This window comes from Cyprinus carpio, chromosome B24, assembly GCF_018340385.1.
Source record: "Cyprinus carpio isolate SPL01 chromosome B24, ASM1834038v1, whole genome shotgun sequence".
Taxonomy (NCBI): domain Eukaryota; kingdom Metazoa; phylum Chordata; class Actinopteri; order Cypriniformes; family Cyprinidae; genus Cyprinus; species Cyprinus carpio.
Genome location: NC_056620.1, coordinates 20455824 through 20475709, shown reverse-complemented (window position 1 = coordinate 20475709; position 19886 = coordinate 20455824). Strand labels below are relative to the sequence as shown.

The window sequence follows — 19886 nt, the reverse complement described above, 5'->3', positions numbered from 1 at the left end:
TGTGTTTATATATACATATACATAATAAATATACACAGCACACACACGTATTATCTAAACAAAAATTTTTATTTTGGATGTGATTAATTGTGATTAATCGTTTGACAGCACTAATTTAAATAGGATAATCGTTTATCATATTGATATATAAATACAAAGAGAAAGAAAATATATTAAAAAGGTTACAAATGTATGCAAGAAAAGTTTGGGAATCCCTGCATTAACATATAAATAAGAAGTAACATGAATTTGTGCATTTTAATGTGTTTGAAATGCAAAAGCTTTCAAAAGACATAGAAACGCATGGTTAAATAACCCACTGAATGATAATTCAAATGAAAATTAATGTGTTTATCAGTAGTTGATGCAGTAATGACATGTTAAGAAAAATTTACATTAAATTAAAATTTAAATAAAATAAAATAAAAAATTTAATAAAAGAACCAATTAAATAAAAATAAAAAAGAACCAATTAAATAAAAATTATTATTATATATATATATATTTTTTTTTGTAAATCCAGAGGTCAAATGCTGAGTGGCTTCTCAATTTCCTGTGTAATTATAGCCACCTGACTGTAACTATAATATATTATATAATCAGTGACGTCCAAAAACTGGAAGACTTTCTGATATAAATCTACAGTTATGATGAACTGATTCATGCTGAACACAATACCTGAACAAACTCCGGCGATTTGAGCGGTGAGTGGATTCTAACTGAAACACCTCTGATTGGCTGTCGCGCTCAAGAAATAAATAGATATGTCTGTGATTGGCTACACTGCTCAACTCTGCAAAACCACATTGAAATAGAAATCAATCTCCAGAGCGCAAACCATAACGCACTAGATAGTTTGCCAAATCTGCAATGAAATGCTTTATTATTGCAGCTTTATCTGAGGGTGCTATTGATTGCTTCACATGCTCTAGCACCCCCCGTAGAACCAGGCCTGTCCTCTCTTTACATAATGTCATTACTGTACATGTAACTCTCCAACACTGCTTATGATGTAGCTAGAAGGTTGTCGCATAACACAACTTTGCGTTGAATGCAGTGAATTTCACTTTTTTAAAAATGATTTAGTTGCAACACTCTGAATCGGTTTTGGTGAGAATGGTGAGTTTTTAGATGAAGGAACCGGTAAGGAATTACAAAAAAATGATTCCACTGCAAGCAATCGATTCACTTTTGGTAAGAATGAAATCCAACTCAGCATAAAAATATCCAGCCAAATATCTCTATGAACATGAAATGTCCTTACAGGTACTGTATGATACCTATGAGTATTCCTGATGAATCTTTTGACCACATTCTATGGTTCATTACAATTTATAATAACCGTCTCTTGCTCTAAAAGTGCTTTTTAACAGCTATTTAGCATTTCAGTATTGTTTGTTCTCGTGATTAACAGAAAGAAAGTCATAATTAGCCCACAGAGCCATTGTCTGTCAGTCTTGAAATTCAGAAATGCTTTTATAAAATTCTGGTCCAATTTGAATTATGTTAAAATCAAAAAAGAAGAACAATTATACAATGACTTCTTTTTCACTTCCAAAAAAAGTATTTTACTGTAAAATTACATTAAATGTTATTTACATTTATTCACCGAATATAGTATGGAAACTTACTGTTAACAAGTTAACAGGTTTTTACTGTAGCATTTTTAGTCTTTTACTGTTAAAATCAAAATAATGTTTTACAGTGTACCAAACACAAATCATTTGTTTATACAGTACGTGACATTCTGTGGAAAAAACTCAACATGATGCAGCAGTCTTTGTGAAGAGTTATGCAGAAAAAAAACATGTGGTTAAGACCTAATGCCCAGAATTTCTTTCCAAAAAGTAATAAATACCAATTATTTCACAGATCGAGAGAACTCAGAGAAAAATCTTGCCCAGTGATTATTATCCCAAGTTGTTCATAATGTCAATATTGAACCTTAAAAACATGATTTTGTTCTTTGTGAACTGACAATGACTGTTCACTCAGAGACATTTGGCACCTAACACTTAACGACTTCAAATGCCAGTGCAACAGTGCTAATTATACTATTGCTCACTCAAAAACATGCTCCTATGTTCTCATTTTACTAGACAGAGAACGAGACACCGAGAGAAGCAGGGCAGCAGCCATCCTACATCATATGAAAGTCTGAATGGAGAGATTTGAGTGCCAACATCATCATGACATGAAGAGCATGAAGAGTTTTTTTATTTTTTGAGCATGTGTGTGTGAGGTATATGCTAGAGGTCTAGGTATAAAAAAAAAAAACTTGCAAAGCTCCAGAGGCATTTAACAGCCAGCGACTTCAAAAATGTCCGGGAAAAGAGAGAACCAGAGAGAGAAAAGGAGAAAAGGATGATGGAGAAGAGAAGCACGCACCCCACTTACTGTACAGCAGCACCGCTGTAGGGGCCTTCAAAGGAAACTCTGCCCTGATATGAAAATCCATAATCCAAACAGTAATGAGAGAGAGACTGAGCGAGAGAGAGAGAGAGAGACAGGGTGAAAATGAAAGAGAGTCGCTGTCTTCCTCTCTGCACTGTCTTTTCTGACAAGAATGCGAAGCCTCGCGGGAGGAGAAACTGTCGTGTCAGATAATTGTCTGAACAAAACAAAATATTCAGAAAGAAGAAGTATGACGCTTGTGTAATATAAATATCCGACCGTCCTCTTTCACACTTACACTGGTTTAAGACTTTCATCAAGACTATCTAGTGCTGATGTCTTAAGCATCATATATTGCTCAATCTTCAGGTTAGCTATTTGAAGAAACTGGTAACAGTAGTATTACATAGTTTTTTACTGGCCTAAGCTGTTCTGAGTGAATTTTAGCCTGTTGCTATACGCAGTGGTGTTCAATCAGCAACAGCTTAACAACTATTCGCAACTAAAACACCTATTTTATGAACTGAACCCTTAGTGAGTGATGGAATGATCCGAAACCCAAATGAAAGACTATAAACACTCTCCTCCCTCTTGACATCTCATCACTTCATATTTTACTGCTTCACCAACAGAGTGACATTTCAGTGTATGAAGCGTTCAGCAGCAATAGCTCAGTGTGGGACTGAATCTCCAGAGACGCAGGTATAAAGATGCTGGAAAGAATTTGTTTTATCTAGGAATAGGTGCTGTGAGATTTGTAAAAGGGAAATGTGGTTTCATGAATGTGAAAGCATCCCTGCAGGAAATATAGCTTAATAGCAGTTTAGATAGATAGATAGATAGATAGATAGATAGATAGATAGATAGATAGATAGATAGATAGATAGATAGATAGATAGATACACATGTGTAGTGTTGTACTGTACAGTGTATTGTATGATGTCACTGTTATGCAGTCATTCTGTTCTGTATTATCTTAAGGCAGTATTGCAGCATCTCTGTGTGCTGAGAGTCAATGCATCACTGTAATCCATCTATCCACACCGCTGCACATGCGCCTGTCTTCCTAATCCATGCAGTCTACAGGGACACACAGTAACAGAGACTGTCTCTCTTCTCCTATCAGCCTCTTCCACCCCATCTCTCCTGACACTCATTTACTCCTTAGCCGACTCCCTCCTCTTCCTTCCTCAGTAGTGAGCGAGTGAGCGGCTCTTTAATTCCCATCTCTTCAGCGGGATGCACGCGGTCACCTCAGCACTAGATAACACTGCAGAGAGCTCATCTGCTCTAGAATGATGTATCTGATGCTCTGTGTCTGCGTGTGTGTGTCTGTGTGTGTGCGTGTGTGTGTGTGTGTGTGTGTGGTTGGTATGTTCTGGATGGTATCTTGCAAATGTGCTAAATCAAGTGTGAAGCTTTACAGTGTGTGCATTAGAGAGAGAGAAAGGCTGTGGTCAGCAAGAGCGAAATTTGAGCGTGTCAAGCTAATAAAATCACTATGGAGAGTGCTTTTTCCTGCAAGGTATTGTGTGTACGTGTGTGTTTTGTGCATGTTTAAATACACAGCTAAGTGATCTTTTTAAAAAGCACTTCACTCTTTATCTCAGACATTCTGCCAGCATGCCAGTCTTTGCTATACACATACTGATGCAATCACGTCATGTTAGATAAAAGCATCAGCTAAATCATAAATGCATTCATCAAACATACTGAAGACTAGAGATGGTAAACAGCAACCAAGGTTTCTAAATACAAATAAATGACACTTAAATAAAGAAATAAATAGTAACTATACATATTGCTAAAAAAATTTAATAATAAATATACAGTTTGTATGTGTGTGTGTGTGTGTGTGTGTGTGTGTGTGTGTGTGTGTGTGTGTGGGTGTGTGTGTGTGGGTGTGTGTGTGTTTGTGTGTGTATAGTGTAAGTACTTTTATTCAGCAAGGATGCATTACACTGATCAAAAGTGACAGTAAAGACAATGTTACAAAATATTGAAATTTTAAAAAATGAATGTTCTTAATGCACTTATCTCTGAATTAAAATACATTTTTGTACATTTTTGTTTTTAATTGTTGTAGGTTCCAAAATATTATATTATATTATATTATATTATATTATATTATATTATATTATATTATATTATATTATATTATATTATTCTAATAATTATAATGACATTTGTTGTAGATCATACACTTTGCGTGAAACTGTGATTATGCACTCATTACGCACTGTTAATAAATGAGGGCCCAGGTCTTTCTCTTTTTTATTCTGTCTGTCCCCTTTTATGTCTCTCTCTCTCTCTCTCAAACACACTCAGTCTTACTCCTCTGGATACCTAAATCTACGTCCAGCATCAGTCTTGGAAGTTTCATTGACAGAGAGACAGATGTTCATGACATCCCAACAGCAACACATCCGCCTGCTCCTTATTCCTCTTTTTTGCTCCGTCATGCACACACAACTTTTCTTTCTCTCTTTATCTCAAGCACCAAACGCACACCGTCCCATCGAGATGCAGATGCTGTTGTGATGAGTGAAGCGTTACCATCAGACACCACATGACTCTCTGAGGTACGAGATGTACAATCATCAAACCGTTCAAATCAAACAAGAAAACCCTTGTAGCAGTGGGATGAGAACTACAAGTACTGGTGTTTTTGTGTAACGTTTCCATGATATGAAGGGCAAACGTGTGAAAAGACACGGATGGAGCTGTAAAGTCTTTGGGGAGTTTAATGCATTTAAGGATCTAATATTACAATCCAGACATAATGGCAGCCGACCAAGACTTCCATCATCACCCTCTGCCACATATCTGCATCTTAATGCTTTGTATTGGAAAATCGTAAAGCTGAAACCATTTCTCATATCCCAATTTATACTTCAAAAACAGGTAAGCCATTTGTAGGTTGGTTTTTCCAAAGAGCGTGAACACTGTGACTTTCAGAAACCTATTTGGAAATAATCATTATTTTGCAATTCCGCTTGTTGCCACTGGTGGTGCTGTAGTGACACGCTTCACCTTTATAGATCCAAATTCTGAACTTGAAGTGTTAATGACTAATATTATTTGTTTTATTAAGTCAACTTCACATTATTCTCAACCTCAGATGTCACACCAACGGACTGATGCATATGGCACATTTAGCTGGAAACACTTCAGGAGTTTTGAAGTCGTCTTCAGATTGGTTAGATTATACAGGATTTCCAGGAAAACATGTCTATTGCATTCTTTAACGTTCCACATGGGAACAAAAATGTCGTGATGCCAAACCCTCTCCTGTTAGAAGAAAGCCGTCGTGTTTACAACTGCGATGATGAGCACTTATCAAGATCTGGATTTTCAAAAATATGTGAAATATTTATAGTTCGTGGCATAGAATCTTTAAAATATGTCTAAGAGTTTTACGCACGGTCTGTAATTGTGGTGATATTTCCACACCCAATTTAAACTTCTGCATCCTGTTTGCTAGCCAAATTCAAATTCAATTCAAATTCAGGAACGGAATGTGAATTTAAAAGCCAACTCAACAGTTCTAACTTTTAACTAACCTCACGTCGTTCCAAAACCAGGTATGACTTTAGTTCTTCTGTGGAACACAAAAGAAGTTATTCTGAAAGGTGTCTCAGTGTTTCTGTCCATACAATGTTCTTTCTTCTCAAAGTAGGTTTTGAAACAACATGAGGGTAAGTCATTTTATTTTTGAGCGAACAACTGTCATTATGGTTTGAAATGATCAATATGTGCTTCATTCGGCACAGGAGCCTCGAAAGTCAAAATATGATCAGTTGGGCATTTATGCAACCCAACATTATTTGGCGATTCATCATGGATTGATGGGTACATCGGCCCGGGCTTCTCTTCATCCATTCATCCCTTTCTCCACGGCTCACTCCTCACTCCACTCACTCTACCTCCTCTGCTGTCACATCTCTTCCCTTCCCTGTTTTCTCAGTCCATTATATTCCTCCCTCCCATCTCATGGATTAATCTTTTCTCTCAATTCAAATTACTGCACACTTCCAGAGCTCTGCTTCCACCTCAAAAGCATCCAAGTTCCTTCACCTTCCTGTCTCAAAATCGCTCCTCATTTTCCCGCAGAGGACTGACCTTTCCCTCTTGGATCCCTCTTTCTTCTCATCTGTCTCTCCAGTGGTCTCACTCTCTCTGCAGTCCACGAAATGATGGAGAGACAGTCACCACATCCCATGGGTCCATGGCATTCGCTCACACACTCACATGAGTTCATACAGCTCTCCATTACGATGCATTAAAAGACATGCATGTCTCTCTCTCTGCCTGTCTGTCCCTCCGACTCTAGAACACTACAACAAAAAGTGCCTTATGAATATTGATTTAAATGCAATCAAAACTGCAGCTTCAAGAAAACGTGGATGCAAAGCTCTCAGTATCTGTCAGTGTGAAATCAGAACAGTTTGTGGTTTCCCAATGGATCAATTTTGCATTCAAACTGCTTCATGACGGGAATAGATGGGATTCTTCAATCCTTGAGGATAACGGTGATGCAACGGCACATACCTGCTGAGGCTGGTGCTGTCTCCTCTCCTCCCTTCCGCTCACCCACCCTCTCTTTATCTCTCAGCGCTGTCTTATTCAGCCTCGTCCTCCTTCATTTCTCCTGTAACACCCATCCTGATCTCTGTCTCTGTATCTCAGATCCGTGTCTTTACTGGGAATCGTCTGCTGGCCAGCATGGTGTGTGTGAGCGACTGTGTGTTTGTGTGTGTGTGTGTAGGTCCGCATGGCACAAACCGAGCTCCTTTGATTTTCATAAACCCCCCGCTCCACCAGCAGCCCCCCTCCTCCTCTTAAAGGTACAGTGAACCGATACTCTACACATGGGACCAGCAGGTTCATGGATTGAACCATCACGAGGGAGAAAGGGGGAGGGTTGAAGAGGGGAAAAACGAGGGATAATTGCAGGATGGCAACAGTACGTGAACTACAGAGGCTGATTTGCATATACAGCTTCGGAAAAATTAAGCCAGGAGAGATTTGAAATAAAGATGATGAAGGTCATCTATAATCAGTAGATTAATGATGCCCTGCACAAAAATTAGCAACTGAAAATGTAATTATACTGTAATAAAACGCAGACTCTTAGCAAATGCATATAATAAAGTATAAAATGTTTATTTAAAAAAAACAAAAACAAATTATATATTAATACTACTATTTCAATATAAACCAAACAATAAACATTATCTAAATCTATTTATTTTAATCAACAGATTTAAATAAATATATTCTCTAATCAATCAGATATTCAGTGATTTCTCTAATCAACTATTGACACTACACAAATATGAAATAATTATAATAAACAAGTATATAACAAGTGTATAAAGTATATTTATATAAAATATATTTATTTTTCATTTAAACTTTATTATTAAATCATAACACATATTTAATAATTTAAATATAATGTAAATAAAAATACATACATTATATATATATATATATATATATATATACACACACACACATTTTTTAAATCATTTAAAATATAATTACATATTAATACTATGTAAAAGTAAATATTATAATACAATCTTATAAAAATAAAAATGAAATAATTTGCATAAAATATATTTTAAAATACATTTACATAATAAAATTTAATTATATTTTAAGTAGCATGCATATATGTAAAATATATCCATTCTTAAATACTTTTTTAAATCAAATCAGAATGTAAAAGCAAATAAAAGTGCTTTATTATTGTAATAAAGGTTGATACACCCATATTAAATTTGATTTGCTGTATTATGTTTGTCATCATGTAAAACTGAACCGATCAGCAAAGGCACTTCGGACAGGACAGATGTACTGAAACAGAAGCTGAAATTGTCATGTGTCATTTCAAATAATTAATTATAAGATCTCAGAATTACTTGTACATTTATGCTTTAACTGCAACAATGAATAGAACTCCTGTTCTTCTTCAAATGAAACTGATTTGAACCCATTTGGAGCAGCTTCATGTGTTGTTCTGTGTCTCTGTGGCCTAGTTCCAGCAGAGCTTCACCTCGCAATAACCACAGTAAGGTACAGTCTGAGTGTGTTCATGATAAATGTGCGTGGATTGGAAAGGTGGAGATGAAGCTTTTATGCAGGTTTGGGAATGTTGTTCAATCTTAAATTAATCATTCCTCATAAATAAGTTAGAGGGGTGACTGACCGGTTGAGGGTCTGCGGTAGGTAAGGTAGAGCTACGGCAAGCTGGTGAAGACAAAAAGGGACACTGAACTATATAAAGCCAAAACACTGAACTATATAATGACTTTGCTTAGAATGAACACTATAAAAAATAAAAATATATATAAATACATAACTGAAATCCAAAGCTCACTGTCTCCTTTATTTACCCTCAAAATAAATATAACATTATTTAATAAATATATAACTGCAAAATCAGTTTTTATGCTATTCAGTCTTGAAACATGAAATTATATAATTATCAAATCTAATCTAATCTAATGAAATAAACATATATATATATATATATATATATATATATATATATATATATAAATTATAATTAAGAAATCTATTATATATATTAATATTAATATATTGAACATTCATCCATGCTCACAACATTTATGTAGCTAACTTACTTTCTTTTTAACTCAGTTGAAATCAGAACTGATTCCATATTGATTCATTACACTACAATTTCACACTTTATTGATATTTATTATTGTCAGGATGAATGAAGCGTCCTTCACCGACTCAGCGCCTGATTACCGCCTCTTTTATTTACCCTTATAATACAGGATTAATTCATGATTTCTCAACAGCTACAGTGAGGTGATCACCTCACATCTGAATAAATTTCCATCTCATTCAATAATCGGATTCAAAGTGAGTCATGCAAATCATTCACAGCACATATAACCTACAGTATATACTACTGCCTGGACTGATGACCTCCCCTGAATATTAGAGGAATAATCTCCATGGCAACAACACAGTGGAGACCCGACAACTGATACACTGTGATGTCAAGTTAACTGAAGCATACAGAAAAACTCACACACACACACACACACACACACACACACACACACACACACACACACACACACACACATAATCTGAAGGTTTGTCTCCAGAAACCGTCCTGCTGAGAGTCAAATACAGTTTAATCCAGAAAAACAACAAGCACGCGCACAAACACACACACACACACACAGAGATTCAAACTTCTAAAACAACACAAACATTCCATTTACTTAAAAACTTCAACTTGAGGTTTTGATCAGAATTAAACTACATACACACAACCAAGCACAACTGTTAACCAATGATAAAATAGAGTCAGCTACATAAAAATATAAAATAAAGCAAACTGGCCTCAATTATTTTAAACATCAGTATTATGAAAAAAACACCCATAAATTAGACCGTGTTGAACAAAAAATTTTAATTATGATTATTATTATTATTATTATTAATAACAATAAATCTGCTACATTGAAATCACCTCCTTCTGCAACTTCAGATATGCATTAATGTATCCCTGCATGACTACTGCATAAATGAAGAATTCTTGGACAGCACAGCATTCAAAGCACCAGTGCGCCACCTAGTGTTGAAAGAAGGAATAGCAGGACGTTCCCACATGATTGTGCACTTTCCGGTTTAGAAACATTCCTGGATAGAAGGACGATGACTACAAATAGCTTGTAAACAAATAGTCCATAGAGTATTTTTAGAATATTAAAGAGCTCTAAAGTGTGCTAGAGGTATATAAAATATAAATAGAATTACTATGTACAGAAATATAGTCTTTTTTTCTGTTTTTTTTGGAAAACGGTGAATGTCCTGACATCCACTGCGAGTCGTAAAATGAAAACTGTCAGGGTCTGTAGACTGGTGCTGGGTCATTTAGATGCTAGTTTTGAGGAAGAGGTCAAAGGTGAAGGTTCAGAGTGCAATGCAAGTGCAGGGGTGTTTGAGACACACAGGTAAGATCCCGCGGTTGATCTGGTGAAACTCCACCAACTGCAGCAGATCTGTAAACAGTGTGACACCATCGTCCATAGTGTAGTACTGTTTATCCCCTTGCTCTAACTACAGAGAGAAAGAGAGGTCAAGATGAAACTGTCTCTTGTAATGCCTGATGTAAAACACACACACAATGAGAAAGAAAGACTTACGGGAATGATGATGTAGTGTTTGGTCTTCAGTTCATAACACAAGGACAACACAAAGCACTGCGCGTGAAGCTGACTGTCACGAATCAAAAACATCCTGCAGACAGGAGAAAACCTTATAAACAACTGTACACGGCAAACGTACTGTATATGACAATCCAAAAAACTGGTGATTCTTACCCATCCACCTGACCCTGCTCCTCCAATAGCCTTTGAGCTTCAGTTCGAGACACGCCCCTATGGAACCACGGCTGAACCTGATGAACCGCTGTAGACACACACACACACAGAGAAAGCTTTTAGTAATGAGAGCTTCTTTCTTGTTGATGGCAGTATATTTTATATGATGTCAGTGTTGAGGTGAGACTCACCGGACAGCTGTGACCCGCGACTGCTGCTGGGTAAACTGTGACGTAACGCTTCTCTCTTCTGAAACACAAAAACACCCCACTAAAGAAACCGCTACACAGCTGAGTAAATGATTTTATCAACTTTTTTTTTTTTTTAACCAAAAAATGTTTTGTAATAATAATTTACTAATAATAATTTCATAATAACTTATAAATAATAATTTATTTAATTTTCATATTTTATTAGAATGTAAATAATTCATTTTTAATATTTTTATATGTAATTTATATAATTTTATCTTTAATTATAATAATTTTATATATAATTTTATTTAAATATATAATTCAAAAATGTTATATTTATATTTTGTATAGAATGTATATAATATTTGTATATAAATATATATATACATATAATTTGATGTATCAAATTGTTTAAAAGTATAGTTCATTAAATAGTCCTATATAAATATATATATACATATAATTTGATGTATCAAATTGTTTAAAAGTGACAAAGACGTTTATAATGTTACAAAATATTTCTATTTCAAATAAATGCTGTTCTTTTAAACTTTGTTCATTAAATAGTCCTGAACATTTTTATCAGTTTCCACAAAAATATATGAAGCATTTTAAAATATATTAAAATATTATTATTTTTTTAATTATTATTATTAATTTATTTATTTATTTTACATGGTTATTTTTAAACTGTAATATTATTTTGCAATATTCCTGCTTTTACTGTATTTTTGATTATATAAATGCAGCCTTGGTGAGCAGAAAACACTTCTCTTAAAAACATGAAAATATTTTATGGACCCAAATGCCTAAACACATATATATGTGTGTAGCATAAATTCTGTTTAAAAATTAATTTCATAGTTTCTCTTGAGCGCGCGCACACACACACACACACACACACACACCCGCCAGTTGTGTCCTTCCTCCTGCTCTGCATTCTGGGCCTCATGTGGATTCTGAATCACTCGTCCACCGCTCTTCCCTGAAAAATCCATGGCCACCATCGACTCCTCCCGGTCTGTATACTGAGGATGACACGTGTGTGAATAACTTACATTAACAGTCTGTTCCCCACACACAGCCAACGTATGACTTAAAAGTCATATGGACTTTTTTAAAGTTTGGTAGATGTTTCCTGTACCTTGGAGTCTGGTCGTGATGGTTTGTGAAGTCTGGCGCTGGACTGGGAGAGCTGGTAATTACACTGGAGCTGTTTCCCATGCTGAAACACACACACACACTGCAGGTTTCAGATGGAACTAGTTTTCTTAGTGAGTCCATGTGTGTGTGTGTGTTCATGTACCTTAAACAATCTGAAGGCTGTGATCCAGCACGTACGACTCTGCTCACTGTCAGCACACATCAGCTTCAAATCTTGACAGCGAAACCTGTCTTTTGAGGCCTACCATACATATACAAACACATATTCATGTTCATTTAGCTGTCTACATGAGGAAATACCACAGACTTCTAATACTGTTATATAAAACAAATCCTCATTATTATAGACCAACTTTAACCCTAAAAGAAAACCTACTGCATTCTTAATTTCAACAAACTGCTTTATGAATTGCTTTTATAAATTTCACTAAAATTGTAACTAAAACTATTAAAAATAGTTTTCATTAAATAAAATACAGCTAAAAATAAAATATAGCACTAATAAAATAAATATTTTATATATTTATATATTTATATATATATATATATATATATATATATATATATATAAATAAAAGATTATAAACATGAATAAATAGGACAAAATAACAAAAAATTTATTTATCACTTTAATCAACTTTTTATGTGGTTTAGTATAAATTACTGTGATTAATTGACGCTGTGCCATTTTTTAATTAATGGAAATAAAGCTATAATCTAATCTAGATTTAAAAACAACCACATTTGAAATGTTGCTCTGGCAATTAACTGAAAAACTAAACTTAAACTAAAAAAAAATCACTTAAACAAAAAAGCTAATTAAAATGAAAATAAACAAATATTTTTTAAAATAATAAAAAGCACAAATATTTTTAAACTAAACAATTTAAACTAAAATTTAAAAAATTAAACGAAAATATAAAAATACTAATTAATTCAAACTATTTCTAAGTACTGTATGCTGATGATACACGGGGCGACTTTTTGAGCAATGTTGCTGGGCATCAAGATAGAAATATGTTACCCATTCTCAGTGGGAAAGTGCTCAAGCAGCATTGCTCAAAAATGTATCACCAGCCTAATAGTATAAAATTAATACTAATATAACACTGATACTCTGTTCCTATTGGCTACCTTAATGCAGAAGACATGCTCTCCCGGAGCCCCGTAAAGTTTACGGCCATTGAATACTGTGAACACATTCAGATCTTCCAGATCTCCAACAAACTGCAGGTGCCAAGGTTCCTACAAACACACATACGCATCCAGATTTTATATGTATGTTTACTGTATGTGTATATACACGCTTTACACGTTGTGGGTGTGTGTGAATGTGTTTTTGTTTTTGTGTGTGGCACCTTTGATTGTCCTTTGTTGGAGCAGTACAATCCAGAGCGTCGTAAAACGAAATAGAGTTTCTTCCAGGACTTTTTACCACCCTCTCTCACATGGAGCAAGCCTTGAATCTCTGGACAGGAGCCGCTCTTCACCATATTCTACAAGACAGACATTTACTAGTGTGATAAAGACAATAAAATTGCCATTTTTATGTTTTTAAAAGCTGTAGATCAACATACCTGCACCAGCTCTGATGATGTCATGCCTTTAGTGACATCAGCGCTGTCAGAGATCATGTGCTCCGGGAAAAATAACTGCATAACGTTACAAAATATTACTAAAAATGTCTACATTTGCTAGTTGTAACATCACTTAAGTTAAGGATTGTGAACATTTCTTTACAAATACTAATATGTTTTCATACCACAGGCTTTTTGAAGAACTCGTACTTGGCGTAGTTTTTGCGGAAGATCAGCTTTGTGTCGCTCTCTACTGGCCAGGACGACTGAACCTGCACCACAAGCTCATGGTCTTCCAGACAGCGCTCTGAGAAAAAAGAAAAAACACCAAGAGCAAAAGTTTGAATGCAAATGCTAAAAATAATTTATTTCCGTTACATTTAAATTGAAACAGATTTAAAAAAAAATTAAAAAACTGAATTAAATGAACAATTCGAATTAATTTTATCAATTTAAAAAATAAACTAAATTCAACTTTAAATCACATTCACAAGTTTAACTAAATTAAAAATACATGTACTCAAATTTAACAAATTGAAAAAACAATTACATTTTTTATGCATAAATATAAATATAAAAATAAAAATAATTTAACATTTAAATTAAACATTCTAAATTAAGTTAAACATTCTCTAGGTTTAGTAAAACAATTATTTAAAAAAATGTTGCCAAATACTTTTTACTAATTAAACTCATTCATCGAAACTAAACGTTCGTTCAATCCAGCACCTGTCAAAAGCACAACTGAAGCTACTGTAAAAGCCTGTATAACACGTTGGTTGTGTTCATTTCAAAGCTATTTTCCACAACACTCCTGTGCATGATTTCTTTCAGCAAATAATCACTTATTATAAAAGCACGAGACATGACAGCTTTTGTCTTGGCTTTTTGTCCAAACAATGAGGCATGAATGTGCAATTACATTATTGATTTGTCAGAACAAAAACACTAGATGTTAACTTGTTTTGCAGTGCAAAATCAAGCGCATGCAAACAACAGCAACGTGAATGCAAAGCAGCAACCCACTGTTTTCCCATACAAACCTGATTACTATCAGACTTCCTTTGTAGGTGAAGTATGCGATTTTACATCACATTATGAAAGTATTTGCATTAATAAGTTACATTATGGAAGATGTAACTCACAAGAGAGTATTAGAAGTGTATCGGCAATTGCATTATGTTATTTTAGTGCAATAACACCAAGTCTTACCCAGGCCTAAAGCAGAATGATGTTCAATGAGAGCCCAGCTTTCCTCATCCGTACAGTGTGCGTTCTGCGCTAACATTTTACAGACATCATGCGCCGTCGTCCCAGACGTCACCAAAACTGACCGACTGTGTGTGGCATCCCCAAAAACCCGAAGCACTCGAAAACACACAAGAATCTGATCATAAATCATTCAGAAATTAAGATGCACGCAAATACATGAGACTTTTTGTTTAAGGTCATGAACTTTTCTGAGTGCCAAAGAATGTGCTTGTGTTGTGTATGATTACTGACAAGTCTATAAACTGAACATACATGCACTACGAACTGTTTGTGTACTGTACATGCACGCTTGTTTTCCCCTGAAGATCACCTATTATAACTACTGTGAATTCTGTCAGAACTTAAACCATCCTGGCACGCTTACGTGTGTGCTGCTGTTGGAGGGGGGATCCCTCCCGCCGAGAGATCCGGTCAGCACCGGGGAGGGAGTCGGGCTGCAGAGCTCCGGAAACGGATTGGGAATCAGAGGTGCAGATGAAGCTCGAAACTCCTTTTAGTTGGAATGCTAAAATCACAAGACCAGGAAGAATAAGAAGAACGTCAACACATTTTGTTTCCGTAATCTTTCTGACATATTTCTGACTGAAACAGGATAGAATAACTTGAGGCAGGATTTGATGAACATTTGCTAAAATTTATCAAATGAACACTAAAGATTTTTTATAACATGCATTAATAAACAATGTGTACTCAAAGTAAACAGGGCTTTGGATTTAAATTGGAAGAGTTTCTATAGTAAAATAAAATAAAATAAAATAAATGATAAATATAAATAACAGCTGTTAGAACATCTGAACGGTTTATAGCTGTATATACACTATTAACGATAATTTGAAATAAAATAATTTAAATTGAATTAAATAAAATTATGCATTTAAAACATAACATTTTTAAACATAAATAACATCTTTTAACTCAACTTGCAAATGTCTGAAGCTGTTTATACAATATTGCTATTATAAAAAAATATATATATAAAAAAATCATACTGAATGAAAAAAATGTATTTAAAATATAAATAACATCTTCAAATATAAATAACATCTTAAACATCTTTAAATTCAACTTGGAACTCTTGAAAGCCATTTACACACTGTTGCTATGGTTTAAAATAAAATAAAACAAAATAAAATTAAATAAAAGATTAAGAATTATATTTCAAGAAATAAACTTATGTATATAAAATATAAATTAGGAAACACAACTACATCTTTAAACACAACTTGGAACTTTTTGAAGCTGGTTATACACTATTGCTATAGTTTAAAATAAAATAAAATAAATTTCATGAAATAAAACTGTGTAAAATATAAGTTAATTTATGTAAAAACAATTATAACATTGCTAGGTTTTTTTTTGTATTGCAGGCCAGTTTATATTTTAAGCAAATTTTCAACCACAGTCGAATAATACAATAAGCACCAAGTGCCATGAGTTACCTGTGGGTGTTTCTGATGGACAGAGGGATCGATCGAGGTGTTGACATCTGAAGGTTTTGGGAAGCTGGAGAACATTTCACAGAAACAGAATCTCTTCTGGACACGGTCTCAATCGTCGACCTCCTGAACACTTCCACCTCTGACCTGCAGCCTTTCACCTCCATCACTGCTGAGAGACACGAGATGAATGCTCCATTTGGAAAAGTGAGACATAAAAAATTATTTGACCACTTCCAGGTGTGACTCACATACCAGACTATTTACTACTCTAGTCTACACCATCCACGTGTCACAACAAAATTCAAAATTTCCTGTTTTCCTTCCTTTGTACAAACAGATTCCCTTCCCAAGAATAGATTTTACTCAACACGGCAGAACCTGATTTTCAGCCAAAAACAAAAAGAAAACAATGACGTGTGCCAAATCGGTGTAAGCGAGGCTTTCAGTCACACCTTTTGTTATTAATCTTTTATTCGCTGTTGCTAAAGTAAACAGAACTGTTGACTAGACACTCATATGTTGACTGTGTCTGATCTCACAAACAAAGAACTTGTGAACCAGGAAGCTGGCAGTGAAACTCAACCGTTCACCTCTTAAACCTACAAACACACAGCAAATGATAAACAAATGCATGTCAACACTTTTCAGGAAGTCTGTCTGCTAAACACACAAAGTGCTCTCGGGTTGAAAAGCAATCAACTAATCATACTTCCTAATATTTATGAAACTACACAAACAAGTAACACACAGTTCCTTTCTTCTCTGTACCTAACGCACTTAAACACTATCTTGTACCTGTCAAATGAAAAAGGTGATGTCACTCTCTGCAAATAAAGCTCTATTGTCCCTGTACAAGGCTGCGGGCTCTGCTTACATCAAATAACAGAGGGTAAACCACAGAGACCACATTTTCATGCTCAAAGAGAAAATGCATTTGTGGGTTTCTCCTAAAAATGCATCAAGAAACAACCAGTTCAGTGAGGCTGCCGGCTAAATACAAACCAAACGTGATGACAGTCAAACAGGTTGCAGAAATTAAAGTGCAAGCAGTTGTGCACCTGTCTCTTCGTCTTCTGCATGATAAGCTTGTGTTTGTTCTGCTTTGATGTTTCATCACCAATGTTTAAAAAGAAGTGTAGTATAATATAGCATCCACAAAAGATGATAACTGCCTTTTATCAATTAAAAGTACATGCAAACTTAAATAGGTTCACATTTTTAATACGTAATAAAGCAGCTGTTGAGTCTAAAAGTTACTGAAACAAACAATACTCAATATTTTAGAGCAGTTTTACCCAACTTTCTTTCTTGGGTTACTATTGAAGAAATAGCTCACCCTAAAATGGAAATTACCCCATGATTTACTCACCCACCAAGTCATCCTGGGTGTATATGACGACTTCTTTCAGACAAATACAATCGGAGTTATATTTAAAAAAAAAAAAAAAATCCTGGCTCTTCTAAGCTTTATAATGGCATTGAATGGTGGTTGAGACTTTGAAGCCCAAAAAGTGCATCCATCCATCATAAAAAATACTCCACATGGCTACAGGGGGTTAATAAAACCCTTCTAAAGTGAATCGATGTGTTTGTTTAAGAAGGATATCCATATTTAAAACTTTATAAACACGTTCATGAGATAGTGGCGTAGGACGCAGGCTTAGCGGAAGCTCCTGTGAGAAGTGATGAATGCAGAGAGTGCAAAACAAAACACCGGTCACGAATTCAAAGTACAAAATGAGGATTTCAATAAAAGCCAAGAGGAGACTGGTGTTCCTTTGCTGTAAACAAAACCTTGTTCTCGCGAGACTACCATATTCTCACCAGAGGTTTTTTTTTTTTTTTTTAGAAGGCATTTATAAACCCCCTAGAGCCATGTGGAGTAGATTTTATGATGGATTGATGCACTTTTTTGGGCTTCAAAATCTCAACACCCATTCACTGCCATTATAAAGCTTGGAAGAGCAAGGACATTTTTTTTATATAACTCTGACTGCATTCATCTGAAAGAAATCCATATATACCTAGGATGCTTGAGGGTGAGTAAATCAGGGGGTAATTTTCATTTTTGAGTGAACTATCCCTTTAACTTACATCATGCTGGATATATAAATAAAAAAAGACCAGTTAGCAAATATAATCTTGTAACAAGACGCATCTAAGCCTATACAAATTTATAAAGCTTGGACACACTATTGTTTTACATTTGTTTGTTTGTTTCTTTAAAATAATGACACTGAACACATTTGTGACCCTGGACACAAAAGCAGTCTTAAGTTGCTGGGGTATATTTGTAGCAATAGCCAAACCATACATTGCATGGGTCAAAATGATAGATTTTTCTTTTATGCCAAAAATCATCAGGATATTAAGTAAAGATCATGTTCCATGAAGATATTTAGTAAATTTCCTACCGTAAATATATCAAAACTGAATTTTTGATTAGTAATATGCATTGCTAAGAACTTAATTTGGACAACTTTAAAGGCGATTTTCTCAGTATTTGGATATTTTTGCACCCTCAGATTCCAGATTTTCAAATAGTTGCATCTCAGCCAAATATTTTCCTATCATAACAAACCATACATCAATGGAAAGCTATTTATATATATATATATATATATATATATATATATATATATATAGTATATATATATATATATAATATATATATATATATGTATATATGTGTGTGTATGTATTATATATATATATATATATATATATATATATATATATACTATATATATATATATATAAGTTTACCAAGGCAGATTTGGGAAACACTATTCTAGATGTACAGATGATGCTCAGAAAACATACATTTATGCCAATTTTACTACTTAAAAAGTAAACTAAACACACCATTAGAGAGTGAATTGCGTAATTTGGACGAAAGTTTGACACTGAAATGATTGTTTTTGACCTGAATTAACCCTAACATTCAGTACTATATGGCATGGCATATCAAAGTATTGTTGTACCAGTTCTTTCAGTGAAGCGTATTTATAAGCGCAGTTGTGTAGCTCAAACTCATTAAACAAAACACATTCCTTGACACTAACCTTTAGGACACGGTGTATAAACAGCTCAGGGTCAATTTAGATGATGAATCTGAGTCTCTTACAGTTAACAGTTTAGCTTCTGTTCTACTAATATGTTGACATATGCAGAGTTTAATTTAAGTCATAGTTAAAAACGTGTAAATAACTCACCTGCATGTAAACCGTACACTTGCTGTTGTTGTCTGGTATCGATATATGGTGACACAAGCTGTAGTTTGAGCGTTTGTGGAGTGTTTCATCCAGTCCATCCGGCATGAGTAACATCCTCTTTACTCCAGCCGAGTTTCGTTTGAAACACCTGACGCGTGGGCGGAGCTCGTGAACGCGCAGGTGCAGGAAGGGCAGGGAGACAGTGCTTCTACTCATACGTAACACACTGCTTATAGGTCATATATTCGAGCTA

General features: G+C 34.6%; 2 protein-coding genes across 7 annotated transcripts in view; both read right to left on the bottom strand.

Annotated features, from left to right (window-relative positions):
• Positions 1–7217, bottom strand: part of LOC109108502 (SRC kinase signaling inhibitor 1-like) — a 56667-nt gene extending 49450 nt beyond the window's left edge. For all 6 annotated transcript variants that reach the window (XR_006158394.1, XM_042751620.1, XM_042751625.1 and 3 more), the window contains exon 1: positions 6946–7217. The gene's annotated coding sequence lies outside the window, so the exon portion shown is untranslated. The remainder of the gene's footprint in view (positions 1–6945) is intronic.
• A 2622-nt stretch (positions 7218–9839) lies between these two features.
• On the bottom strand, positions 9840–16582 carry LOC109108219 (growth factor receptor-bound protein 7-like). The gene is made up of 14 exons (XM_042752222.1): positions 16419–16582; positions 15344–15473; positions 14920–15076; positions 13893–14014; positions 13708–13782; positions 13489–13626; positions 13265–13375; positions 12273–12371; positions 12111–12191; positions 11875–11994; positions 10964–11021; positions 10773–10860; positions 10596–10689; positions 9840–10509 (listed from the first exon to the last, which is right to left on the bottom strand). The coding sequence occupies exons 1-14, from the start codon at positions 16580–16582 to the stop codon at positions 10363–10365; spliced, it is 1584 nt and encodes a 527-aa protein (XP_042608156.1). The 3' UTR covers positions 9840–10362.
• Positions 16583–19886: the final 3304 nt, after the last annotated feature.